Below are 13,791 nucleotides of genomic sequence, written 5' to 3'. Positions count from 1 at the left end.
AATAATGCCAAGTAAACAGGAGTTTCAGAGGGTAATCTGAATCAAGAGTTCTGGAAATTCGAATTACCTCAATTATAAATAGTTGTTTTAATAAAAAAGAAATTGGTTAAGCGTTAAGGAACACAACAACCTATTTACATTTGCTTCTGAAAACACATAAAATGTTGATATTCTTACATGTCGTAAATACACATTTAAATATTACTGCTTAACCCATTAATAATATAACACCAAGGGACAATTAGAAGACAAATGTCTGACGTGACATTTTAGTATAAAAATAAAACTACTCAATGGTAAATTTTATGTTATGCATATTTTATGACAAATTAATAAATAAAACTGCTCAAGAAAAGAACGGCACATTTTTGTCACTTTCTAGATTATTTAGTTAACTCATAAAACCATTAGGTCAGGAAGAGAATAACAAGTTAAGCCATATAAAGGCTTTAATGTAATACATTATTTTTAAAAGTGAAACATGCTTTTAAAAATTGCATTTTAGACCAAAAAGAAGTCAAGCACCTATACCGCCAAGTTATGAACGAGGATGACGACGATAACAGAAACAAACGCAAGCATTAACTATGTGTCAGGCACTAGCCTAAATCATTTTTTAGAGATACTGACTCATTTTATCCTCACAAAATACTTAATGAGGTAGGTAAAAACACAATCTCCATTTCAGACAGGAGGCAAATCAAGAACACAATGTCTGCTACATAAGCTGCCAGGCCTCACAGCTGGGAAGCAGTGCGACCTGAAATTGAACCAGGCAGTCCACTCCAAGTCCTTGCCCTGGACCCAGATGCCTTTGGACCAGTCTGTACTATGCTTTAAAAACAGAACATTATGAAAATGGAAGCCCTCTGTGTTGTAATTTCATTCCCCTCTTCTCAATCCCAGCTGCAGACAACTACCATCATCCTGAATGTAGTGGATATCATTCCCTAACTTACACTTTTATGTCATATTCTCTCCTAAATAACAGATGGTTCTACATTTTTAAACTTGTAAATTTTACATGGAAGTATCAAACGGTACATATGCATCTGTACCTTTTTAACTCAACATATTAGAATATGTAGCTCTAACGCATGTATTTTCACTGCTCTGCCTAAGTATTGCACTATAGGAATAAGCCATCTACTTTTGAAACCACTTAAAATAAAAATGTAATTGTTATCTCTGCATTAAATGTCCTCTACAGTACGTTCAAATAAGAAAACATGGCTACAAGTTATTCAACAGGACGCACTCATACTAGAACAACACAGTACAAAAATATTAACTCGGGTTACCCGTTAGTCATCTTTATACTCAATAAACTTTTAATTTTTAAACAATATACATGTATAATTCTTAACAAAATAAAGCCATTTTCATTTAAAAAGTCATACAATTATTTGATCCACTTATGACCTAATTTAATTTTTATTTTTTAAAGGAAAGGAAATTAGATACTGACGTGGGATACTAAATGGCTAAGAAAGAGAATATAAGTATATATAAAATAGGATATGAAGCATTGCCACTAATCTTTCTTAAGCTAGTGTGTGCACAAAACCTGATTAGGAGCAAGGTTTTACACAATGGAACTGGCTCCACGTAATAAATTTTTTAAATGTCATGGTCTGTTTCAAATATGACTCAACTGAGCCTAAATTTTGAAATACTCGTAGGCTGGATGCATAAAACATTATGATAGCAATGCTTTTGTAAGTACTTTCTAAATTTACCTTTTTCTTTTTCTGAAGCACATGATTAGGTAGTAGTTGATGGAGTTGCTTTCTTTTTACATGCATTGCAGCAATTTTCATGTCCACCTCAAACATCTTGCTGTTTATTGCTTGCCTATAAACTACACAATTAGGAAATTGTTACAAGAAACGTAAATATTTTAACAAAGGCAGTTAAACTCACCCAGGAGAAGCTATTCTAAGTAGGGATCCTTTTCCCATCAATACTGCAGATCTGTAGAATTATCAAGTCAAAAGCTCTCTCTAATCTGACATAACTCATTGCCTGAGCAATCTCTAAATCTCTTTTACCACAAGGTGTACATAATGAATAAAAGCACAAAGTATATTAACTCTTCCAGTGTGGTAACTCTCAAAGTCATAACTTGAAAGAGTAACTCTTTAAGAAACGGCAGAATTGGAGAAAGAAGGTTTCTTAAACCCATACCCTTTTATGCTCCCCAGTATAATTTAAAATTCCGGCCCAAGTATGTAACAAGTGCAGCAAAACAAAAGTCAAACTTATTAAACGATACCTAAAGATACCTTGTCAAGAATGTGCAAGGTAACATTTTAACACAAGTAATAACATATTTTCTATTATAAAAATAATTCAAATAACAGGTCACAGGAACAAAAACAAAATGCTAAAAATAAATTCAAATAATTTAGTTCCAAAGGGTCTCCAAATGGAAAAATTCATTCATTTCATCATACAACAAATATTAGCTGAGCACCTATGGCATATCACACTGTTCTAGATATGGGAGACAAAGCACAGAGTAAGAGACCAAAAGAATTTCACAAAGTCTACATTCTAATAGAGACAATATGATAAACAGAAAAAAAAAATTAAGTAAAATGTATTTCATATCAGGTGGTGATAAGTGCTACGGAGGAAAACTAAATATGGAAGAAGACAGGAAGCTCAGTCTGGAAACTGAGATTCCACCTGAGCAGAGACTTAAGGAAAGCAAGGAAGTGAGCTGAGAGCACCTGCTGGAACAGCATTCCAGAAGACCACACATCAAGGACAAAACGTTCTGAGGGAACAACATGCCTGGAATGTTTGAGGAATAACAAAAAGGCCACTGGGGAGGAGGGAAAGTAGAGATCCCTAACCCCTTATCTGTAATTCTAAAATCCCCACAAAACTCCCAACACAGTTTTTCCTAAAACTGGCACCAAAACTCATCTGGCAACAAACCTTAATCTCAACTATTTGTGACTATTTGGTCTCTTTCTTTGCTTAATGTATCAAACAGTTCTCTGCAGAAATCTTACTGTCTTTGACTACAATACTGCTGCAGGGCCCACTGGGAATCTTTCTTACTCACTTTACTACCTTTCTGGCCCCAAGACACATGGATAAAGGATTCTGAACTTAGAATAGAAAATGAGGTCAGAGACATAATGAGAAGGCCAGATCAAGTAAAGGATTGCAAACCAGAGTAAGGACTTGGACTTTTATTCTGAGTGAGATGGGTAGCCATTATAGGTTTTAAACAGGCTAGATATGATTTGGCTTCATGTCATTTTGGATGCTGACTGAGAAGAGATGAGGGTGGGCAAGGGCAAAGCAGGGAAACTACAGCAATGGCAGTAATTCAACAGAGCGGTGACAAGTGGCTTGGACTAGGATGAGAGCAGCAGAAATAGCAGGAAGTAGCAGGAATCTTGATGTATTCTGAAAGTAGAGGCAAAAAGATTTTTTAACGGATTAATATCAAGTATGGAAAAAAAGGAATGAAGGGGGACTCCAAGATTCCTAGCGTGAACAACTACAAGGATATAGTTGCCAATTTTAAAATACCTGAGATAAAAAAGATTTTAAAAGAAGCTGGAGGAGACTGGAGGTACGAATTTGAGTTCTGAACATATTAAATTTGTTTTATTAGAAAATCCCACAAAGTATTCCATTAAAATGTTTCAAGATACAGGAGAACTAAATATTTCCTTCCCAAAATACCTAAATTTCTTGAAAATCTTGATGGCTCATGAGAACAATCTTTGATAAACAGCTGATAAACAGCTGATCTTGGATGCAATGTACAAATTTTCCAATTTAAGTATATCTACATGATTTGTTAGTTCATAAATAGTTTAAGTTGACATCAAAATTTTTACTTTAGAAAAAAACACTTCTGTGGTATTCAGCAGGTAGAGTTATCACTTTTCAAATCACATCCTTAAAAATCTGTATGAGTGTTTTTGTTGTCACAATGATCATATCCTTAAAAATCTATGAGTGTTTTTGTTGTCACAATGATTAAACCTGCTGGGGACACTAAATATCCTTCAATGTGGACAGTTCCTCACAATGAAGAATTGTACCATGACCTATTTAGATTCCTAAAGATGAAAAACCTACTTATCAATTATTTGAACCAAGAACTCAACTCAATTTTACACAAAAACATCTAGTATTTTTAATCTGAATTTTCCAAGAACGCAAGTACCATGTATTCATCAAGAGATCACCTTTCGTCTTATTTGAAACTTTAACTTCTATCGTGTCACCAATGGCACTGCTGCTAACGGTCTCTGAATCACACACGCATACGCGCAGGAATTCACAAACGTCACACGAGTAGTGATCCACATACAGGTACAATCACCTGGCTACGTCTAAGTATGTCTTCAGTCACTGTAGCTAGCATTTACCTACTGAAATACACCTCTTTTCCTTTTATTTCTCCTTTACAGTTAGGGTATGATACTGGCTTTTTAAAAAACTGTACAAATTTTGTCTCTCCTTCTCCAAGGAGGAAAAAATTTTTAATGCTAAATCTGAAATGTCCTTAGGGGGAAAATTCTTACTGGGAACAGGTGAAAATGACACACACTAAAATTTTTTTAAATGGAGGGAAAAGGAGAGATGTTTGAAAGAAAATAGAATTAGTCCCTAAAGAATCTGCACATTAATCATTGTCCCTATGCATATTCACCATTTCCTTGAAAAGTTGTGCATCTATATACAGCCTTAGCTTCTGTCAACTACATCCACCGTTTGGTCCTTAGTTAAATCACACTACTAACTTATATCTCAGGGCATAGGTCAATCTGAAATGTAGCTCTAATCATCCTATTTCCTACACATGAATTAACACGAGTCTTTACTTGACACAGAGGTAAATTTCCTTACGTCATTAGAAGTTTAGCTTCATAAATTTCTAAGGTTCAAGATTATTAGGGCAATAAGACAGACTCAGTCTCTTAGACAAAAAAATACTCAGGTGGTTTCTAATTTCCTAAGTAATTAGGGACAAATCAAATTTAAAATGGTTCTACTTAACTTTAGGTCTACTACGATGGAAAAAAATCATTTATATAGTACTCATTACTGAATCTAACAACTAATCCAAAAACATTATTTTGATGATCAATGTTCAATATTCCCAAGTAATTTTAACAGCTATTGCTTATATCACTATGGTATACATAAAGACAAATTCAAATATGTAAGTACATGTTTTGATTACCCAAGCAGAAATATACCTGTATCTGTGAAAGACTGAATATCATAGGTGAGATCAACACTGAGATTTTCAGAGTTTTCTGTTTTCTTAAACACTAACCCAATCACCCACATCGTGCGAAATTCTTCCCTGCAAAGTAAGAAAAATATTACTATATTTTATCAGGATTTCAGGAAAATATAGTTATCAAAGTGGTTGATAACCTGAGGTATGTGGAAAAACTTGGAATACAAATGTATAAGCAAACTAACCCAAACTCCAGGAACAATCAAAGTCCTCCCCTGATACCTGTCCTCTATATTCCCATTACTACATAAACAATCAGAGTACTAGGACAAACACACTCTTATCATCTAAGTACTGACAGTCAATGTTCTTAATGATGATCCTAAAGTACAAAATGCACTGCAAACACAGAAGAGTTATGTTTAAACTAATGAAGGAAAAGGAGTAACATGTTTTAGAAAAGTCTAAAACAAAAAAGAATATTCTAGATACAAAAATTTAACTAGAATTTCATATTCCTTAAACTTCTAAAACTCAATTGAAAAGGCCTCATGAACCGAAATTTGGCTACAAGCTAACAGGAGCAAAGGATGACTAAGCTACTTTTCAACGTTTAACAATATACCTACTGAATGGATCATACAGTCTTTTATAATAATTCATATGGTCTTTTAATAACTAAGATTGCAGCAACAAAGAAATGTAAAAAACTCAACTAGCAACTCTTACATGACTGCAAAAGGAAATAATTTATATAAACAATCAGAATATCAGTTATTCTATTACAGCACCATCTTGAACGATCCATTCCTTACCTTTTTCAATCTTTCTTTAATGCTACTTTGTTTTTTAAGCTTATTACTAAACTTCCCTCACCCTCCAAATGTGGCGAAGTAAAATCTCATATAATAATATAGCAATGATCAAACCAGAAACTGACCTATAGAATCTTAAAAGGAGAAAGTGAGCCTGCTTTTAATATATTATCTTCTCAATCTTGCAGAATCTACCACAAATCAGATTTTTCCAAGGTCAAACCAAAGTTATGTTCTCTTTTTTAAAAAAATTAAGATAAAAAGTAAAGACTGATGTTAGATATAGCAGCTACTATGACAACCACTGTACTAAACGGGAGAAAAAAGGACTGTTAAGAAGAAATGCGAAAGGACACCTCTGCAGAATTTGAACTCTAATTAGTTAATAGGCACCTCAACATTACAGACTATTATCAGAAAAACCTATTTCAGTGGTAATTTTTCTCAAGAAAGTCTTTGTCTTCAATATTCCTGATCAGGAAACCCTAAACTATAAATCTCAAACTGATTTTCAACCATATGCAATCAACAGTATAGTGACTCTAATTACTAAAAATTGCCTATGGGGCCCAGCCCTGTGGCAGAGTGTGGTTACCTTTGGGGCATTCTGCTTCGGTGGCCCTGGTTCACAGGTTCAGATCCAGGGCGTGGACCTGCACCACTCAGCAGCCACGCTGTGGTGGCGACCCACATATACATCGCAGGAAGACGGGGCACAGATGTTACCTCAGGACTAATCTGGGCGGGGGGGGGGGGCGGAATTGCCTATAAGAGTTTCTATGAGTAAAAGTTGAAAGGAGGAAGAAGAAACGATTAAATTAGAAGATGGCTTACTTGTCAGGATTTTCTTTGGGTGCTGGAAATGACTGGGGATTCACATGAGCCAGTGTAATAAATTCATTCTTCTCCAAACTTCCAACCAGGATTCGGATTTTTGACTCCACCAAGCCCACCCTGAACAAATGTCATTTAGTATTAATGAAAATTCCAGTTAATTTAAAAAATAAAATGCACAACATCAAATGTTTACGTAAAGCAGTAATGTGGAGTTCATACTTAAACACACATGAGGGCTGTTCAAGTGTCTGAACCTCCACAGATAAAACCAAGCTTTATGCTCTACCCAAAAACACAGACGAAAAACTGGGGGAGAAGAGAATCAAGTAACATTTCAAATTAGGAAGGCTACAAAAGACATCCTCACAAATATTTAAAGAAAAAAAATCAGTAAGCTAAAACAAAGCACTTTAAATATACAGTTAAGAAATGATATAAGGCAAACAAAGAAAAAGTTGTATATGGATCCCGAAATCCCTATACTTTTATTACAAGTAGTAACGCTCTATTTATTTGAAAACCAAACGAAGTTTTAAGAACTTCCTCCATATCCTACTGTGTTCTGTGTCTATCTGATTCATTTTTAAGTTTATCTTTTCTGTAAAATCCAATCTTATACTCACCATTCTAGGCGTTGTTTTTCTGTTGGTGCACTTGCTAGAAGTACAATATAATGCCTTTGAAGATAAAGACAACATGCTATTTATTTTATTTAAGTGCTTTGTGCTGGATATTAAAACCATAATGTAATAAGCTTGGTAACAGTTACAGATCAGCATCACTTGAGCAAGGGGGAATTGTAATTTCAATATGCACATAAAATGATAAAAGCTAAACTGCACAGTTTCTAACTACCAGAGAGTTTAATTCTCCCGAACAAGAGTGATTTTATGAATAATTTCCTACAAAGCAGCTTAATTCAAGCATGCTGAATAAACATTAACTGATAATTTGGTTCAATAACTCAGGTGAAGCGTTTTATCCATAAAATTAAAGAGCTGCTCACTAAAATATAATCCCTAAAACAAAAACTTTTTAATAGCAAAAACTAAACTGAATACTGAAGTTAGGCCTCAGGATTTTTTTCAAAGAACAGTATCCAACTGTGTAACAAGGCAGCAGTCACCACTGTAAGACGCAACAAAGAAACCAATCCCATCAAACTAGAGAAAAGGCAAGTTTTCATGTCAGAAAAGACCATCATGACCAAGGATCTATTTTAAGCCTTTTTAAAACAAATTATTTACAACTAAAGTATAACTCATATAATTCAATTTCATAAGACTAAAAATGTTCAATCCAACGTACTCTTCTACAGAATCCATTTTAGAGGCACCGGAAGCCAAACTTCTCACCAGAAACTTTAACTCAAAAAGTAAACTGACACCATTATTCAGTATAGCTACTAGTTTGGAAAGTCAAGAGTATGACCAAAAATTTAAAACTACTTTACTCTTTTAAAGGCTGAAACCTTTATAATGTTATCTTTCACATTTTACAAATGAGGTTTCTGGCTAAAAAATCAAATGTCTGCAACTAGACCAAGAAAAAGAACTACCAACCCAGTTCAAATTAGCCAAACAAACAAAAAAAAAAGGACATTTAGGAGAGGGATACTGAAGATTTGGGAAGTTTAAGCATTTTTTAACCATACTCCCTTTTAGAAGAGTCCATTTGATTATTTGCTATTTATGCTCACAAAGTAATTGAAAAATAGTTCTGATTCTTCCTAGCTATGTAATCCAGGTCTAAGACTTATGTACATCATCTGTAAAACGGGATGACATCTGTCTTACTGGCAGAGGAATTGTTAAGCTTGAATGAGTTAACTTTAAGTATTTATAAACTTAAAGTAACAGAGGTAATATATACATAAATATGAAAACAAGTCGACAGATATACTAATGAATATGCAGTCTAAATCCATAGAGACCAATACTTCCTTTACCAAATTTAATTTGTTCAGCATTATTTGGAGCAAACCCAATATACAGAACACACACAAAGTCCAAATAAATAAAATGCAATAAAAGTCACATAAAAGCACTAAAAGCTCATGCATTTTACGTATAGAGAAACTCACTCTCAGTCCTAAATGCTCATAAAAAAAAAATCCTAACAAGCTCAGTAATCTGATTTCCAGGTCTCTGGAAGATTAAAAATGGGCAACAGATTTCCAAAAAAGAAAAGAAAGGGAGACGAAGAGAAGAGCGCTCTGACAAAAGTATAACATGAGACAACAAAGTATAAAAAGCAAGCATGCACACAAAACTCAAAAAGAAGCAAAGTTGTCTGGGTTCACCTGGTGTAGGGACGCAACTCTCAGTTTCTAAATCACTCTTTTACCACACTATCAAAATGGATATTCATTAGACCATCTGAGTCTCCAAGAAAAATTTAAATGATGTACAATGTTCTCTATTTACGAAAGCAAAATGTACAATCCATCTGAACGTAAGTTTGTTGGCAATTCAAAGTTTAAAGTTTTAAAGCTTAAAGAGTTCAATTTCAGTTCTTACTGAAATTGGGGGAGGGAGGTACCTACTGTGTACACTGTTTACGCAAAAAGGCATGTTTAAATATAGCTAAAAGTGTCAAATAACTCTAATAAGTATTTATGCTGAGGTTAAATGTCCTTTACTCAGCCACATTTTCACATTTAAGCAAATATGAAGTGGGAGATATAAACTACAAAAATTAAGTTTAATAGAAATAAGCTGCTATTAGGAATCTGTTTACAAAAACAAAGATTCATCCATCTAGGAAACTGAAAATAAAATCCCAATTCACTTTGTTAAGTTTTAAAAACCAGAAGTGGTATTCAATTCCTAAGATCCCTATCAGAGCACAGAGACCAAGTAAAGGTATTTCTAAATTTAGAGTGTACTTATTTTGTTGCTGTTCCAAAAACACGTAATCCCCTATTTCATACCGCCACTATCGTGATTAAGATGCTCAAATGCCTTCACTAGACACTTTAAAGTCTTAATGCAACTGTGATTAACTTTTCCCCAAATTTAAAGATTATCGGTTTCAAATAAAAAATTTAACTACAAAAATGTACTCCAAATAATTAAAACCTATTTAAAAACTCCTAAGAACACTTAGTTTAGTTGCTATTATTACCTTAAAACTACCCCAAAAAATGCATCCTGCGTAGGTATCCTGGCCATTTCACCACACAATATTTTACCTGCACAGATCATAGCTCAGATACGTGCAGTGAAAAATCTATTATCTCTTAGACAAAAATCTTTATAATTCCATCTTTCAGTAACTCAGGACCAAGAGTTACGGTTCACTATTTTTAAAGCTGTTTAAACATTTTAAGGCTAAATTATACTATATATACATACTCCTTGAAATTACCAATTATTAATCTTACACCTTGGAGAACATTCTGGCTTTTGTCCTAATACCTTTCCTTCCTTGTTGCCTAGTAAAATGGAACACATGAAATAAGTATTCACATTTCCTATGTCAATAATGATTTGTTTTCTTGCTAGTATTAATTTGAACATCATGAAAGAAAAACATAAAAATATTTTCTTAGAACTATTTAAAATTTCACAAAGCAATGTTACCCCTTTTTCGCAAGGAACACTGATATCTTCTGGAAGATGATTTGTCTGCTTTTTAAGACAAACGAAATTTCCTCCATGGTTCCCTCCCTTCCAAGAATGGCAGGCAGTTATATTACACACGATTTAAAATCCTATACATAACAAATAGCAATACTTCAAACAAGGCTTAACCAACTTTATCTCAAGGAAAAACTAAGAATTTCAATTCAGTTGTACAGCCAATCTTTGGGGTACTTCATATATGTTAAAAAATTTTTCAAATCTGTGAATACCTCTAACGTCTAATGTAGTAATCACTAGATATCTTAAAGAGGGAAATTTTTGGAGACAAGTTAAAAAATAAAAATAGAATTTGGTACAGATAAAATTGGCCCACTGTTGTCATGTTTTCAAATCTGTTTTCTCAGGACTCACAGCTGAAATTTAAACTTTCCTGATACAATTTTCTCTATTTGTTGCTACATCCTTCTATCAAGAGAATTCAAGAAAGACAGTAATCTATAATCTCTTAGTCAACTGTAGACCTTATAACACCACTTGGCAGACTGAAGGATAACTTAAGTTTTAAAAGAAAAAAGATTTAAGCAAGCTTCTAAAAAAAAAACAAAACGTCAAAGTTCTGGTTATGCAAATTTACTCAAATGAATGACACTATCAAAGTTTGCTCAATTTCAACAGTAACCTTTCTTAAAGTGAAGGAAGCCACTTAGGTAGGTACTATCAAAAACTTCATTCTACCTACCTCTTACTCCTATAAGAAAGTGAGACAGGAAAAATGAATCTAGTATCATCTTAGATTCTCGGGGATTTAAGAAATGCAGATACTTTTCTACAAGACTAATTTATTATTCTCCTTACAAGTAATTATGTACTCCTCTATGTTATAGTTTTTAAAGTATCAGAACATATATTTGTAAGTTTAAATATTCAAAAGTACTTCCTCAACATTGGTTAAAATAAGAAACAAAATTATCCACCAAATGGAAAAAGCACAACTTTTGGGGAATAAGTAATAAACAAGAGCATTCAGTGTTAGGCTATTTCAATTTTTACTGACAACGCAGTGCTCCCAGAACACAACAATTAAGCTGGCTCCATTATTGCTTTTTCATGCAAAAGATACAGAAACAAAACACAGAGACATCATGAAGGTCATCATTCTTGTTTTTAATTGGGGAAATAGCATAAAGCAATCTTGCTTAGATTATTACAAAACACAATCCAACACAAGATCAAATGGTCAGGAAAGTTTCAAGCGTTAAAGAAAAAAATTTAAAGTGGGACTTTGGCAAGTTTTCAGCTCAGGGCAAATAAAAGTGCAAGTCCATTTTTTTTAAAAAGTAAGATTTATTATAACTTACAATTTTCATCAAAACCAACACAATCAGGATTTTAGCCTGTACTAAGGTATTAAACGATTATATTAAAACCATTAGTAAAAAATACTACACCCACTTAGATTCCAAGAAAATTATTTGTAGAAATATTTGAAAGGGCTTTACTAACATTAGGGGGACTAATCGTATAATTACTAAAAACATTTCATGACTATATAGTGACATTTGATTAGCTTTGCCTATGTAATAGAGAATCTTAATGATAAGTTTCCAGAACTGGCTACTTAGTTCTTAATAGAGAACATTAACTACAGATTTTAAAGATTCACCTCCTTTGCCAAGGTACAGATTTAGACTTTGGTGATGACTAACATATGCCTACAGAACTGATGTGGCTACAAATGTAGTAGGAGTTTGGTTACATCAAGCAGCAAAACTGTAGGGGCTACACTTCACCTTGACAAAGAAAAAATAAGAGGTTTACTAAAAACAGTACGCCCCTTGTGACAGGAAGAAAACTTCTACAGATGATGTTTAAAGGAAAATTCGAAACTACATTAGTCTATCAAGCGGAGATGTCAAATATGCTACCATTTAACCATTACTTAAGAGAGCAAAATGTCCGACATGCCTTAAAATACATACTTGTACTTTTGAAAGAAGTTTGGAGCTTCAAAAAGTTTGGACCACTCTGCCTTACTCAGCAAAATTTCATCTGTGATAGCAAGACCTAAATTAAAAACATATTAAAATGTTTGCATGCTTCAGTCTAACAATCTAGAATTTTAAAGATCTTAAACACACATGCATTCACTGTTATCCTAAAATTATAATTTTATCAAATAGCAGTTTTAGTCTATGACTTTAGAGCATAAAGATTCTTACAGACATATACAGACAGATACACTTTGCAAAAAGGTGGATTTTTCTGAGAGCCAATTTCTGGTAAATTACTATTACTCTAAAATGCCATGCTCATAGAATGACTCTCTCAGAAAAGTGACGCACTGTAGTTACGGAAGAAAGAAAAATTGCCCATAAGCTTTGTTTCTTGCCTTTCTAAAAACATGCTTCCCACTGTTTCCAAAAAGGATAGCAAAATCTTCCCATTAAGAGCCTCTTTAGACTACAGAAAAGAACTTCACACTTGCGAGTTTGCAGCTGGTAGTTGTACAGCTGGTTCTATTTCCTCGACTGGTGTCAGTCAAATCAAATCCTGCCCCAGCTAGTTTCCTCCAAGACTGGCAATAGGTATACCATCAAATTAACAGGACTACTGGGACTCGGAAAAGTTTAGAGGTTCTTCCAAAACGGGTAGTTTGGCCCTAATCCTACTGAAAGCTCTCTCCAAGCAGATGATGGTCTGCTAAAAGCATCTCTGCCATCACCCAGTGGAGACAAACTATGATACCATTTAAACTCTCACATGGCAATAGTATGGCACTAAACCAGTCCATAAAGGCCTGGCTAAGAATATGGCTATAAATATTGGTTAATCTTGCAATATATAATCAAAAATAAATTGCCTAAAAGCAATTAAACTGAGTTTTTCAAGTCAATTCTCAAATATATATTGTAATCAATAAATTAAACACCAAAATCCACTTCATTGAACGTTTTCTTCATTGAATTGCATACCCGACTACTGGGTCTAAAATAGTATGTAAATCCTTCGTGTATAAAGGAGAGCATAAGGATAACACTTACCTTGTTTAAACTCCTCAACCATGACCATCCGTGTTGAAACGGACACATTGTACGTGGAGTTCTGTTGTGGGTATGCTGGTGTAATTATAGGCATAAGATGGTACCTATCACTGGGGTTTACCTACATACAACAACAGCCAATCAGTTTCTTCAAGTACATATGCAACAGATACTTGGACTTTTTACCCCTTGTTAAACTGAACCAATGATTAAATTTTATTTCATTCATAGCTGGAGTTGAGAAAGAAAAACCATGTAAGAGACATCGTTTTTACAGGAATTCTTTA

General features: G+C 33.8%; 1 protein-coding gene across 6 annotated transcripts in view; it reads right to left on the bottom strand.

The window, feature by feature from the left end:
* Positions 1 to 13,791, bottom strand: part of PAPOLA (poly(A) polymerase alpha) — a 56,281-nt gene that overhangs the window by 15,966 nt on the left and 26,524 nt on the right. For all 6 annotated transcript variants that reach the window (XM_046647824.1, XM_046647821.1, XM_046647823.1 and 3 more), the window contains exons 11-16: positions 13,505 to 13,625; positions 12,443 to 12,527; positions 7,500 to 7,553; positions 6,874 to 6,993; positions 5,238 to 5,347; positions 1,740 to 1,861 (exon numbers count right to left, since the gene is read on the bottom strand). In XM_046647824.1, coding sequence (XP_046503780.1) covers positions 1,740 to 1,861; positions 5,238 to 5,347; positions 6,874 to 6,993; positions 7,500 to 7,553; positions 12,443 to 12,527; positions 13,505 to 13,625 — 612 coding nt within the window. The remainder of the gene's footprint in view (positions 1 to 1,739; positions 1,862 to 5,237; positions 5,348 to 6,873; positions 6,994 to 7,499; positions 7,554 to 12,442; positions 12,528 to 13,504; positions 13,626 to 13,791) is intronic.

The sequence above is a fragment of the Equus quagga genome, chromosome 20, assembly GCF_021613505.1.
Source record: "Equus quagga isolate Etosha38 chromosome 20, UCLA_HA_Equagga_1.0, whole genome shotgun sequence".
NCBI classification, from domain to species: domain Eukaryota; kingdom Metazoa; phylum Chordata; class Mammalia; order Perissodactyla; family Equidae; genus Equus; species Equus quagga.
The sequence above is the reverse complement of the archived record's forward strand: the minus strand, read 5'-3'. Positions and strand labels throughout refer to the sequence as shown.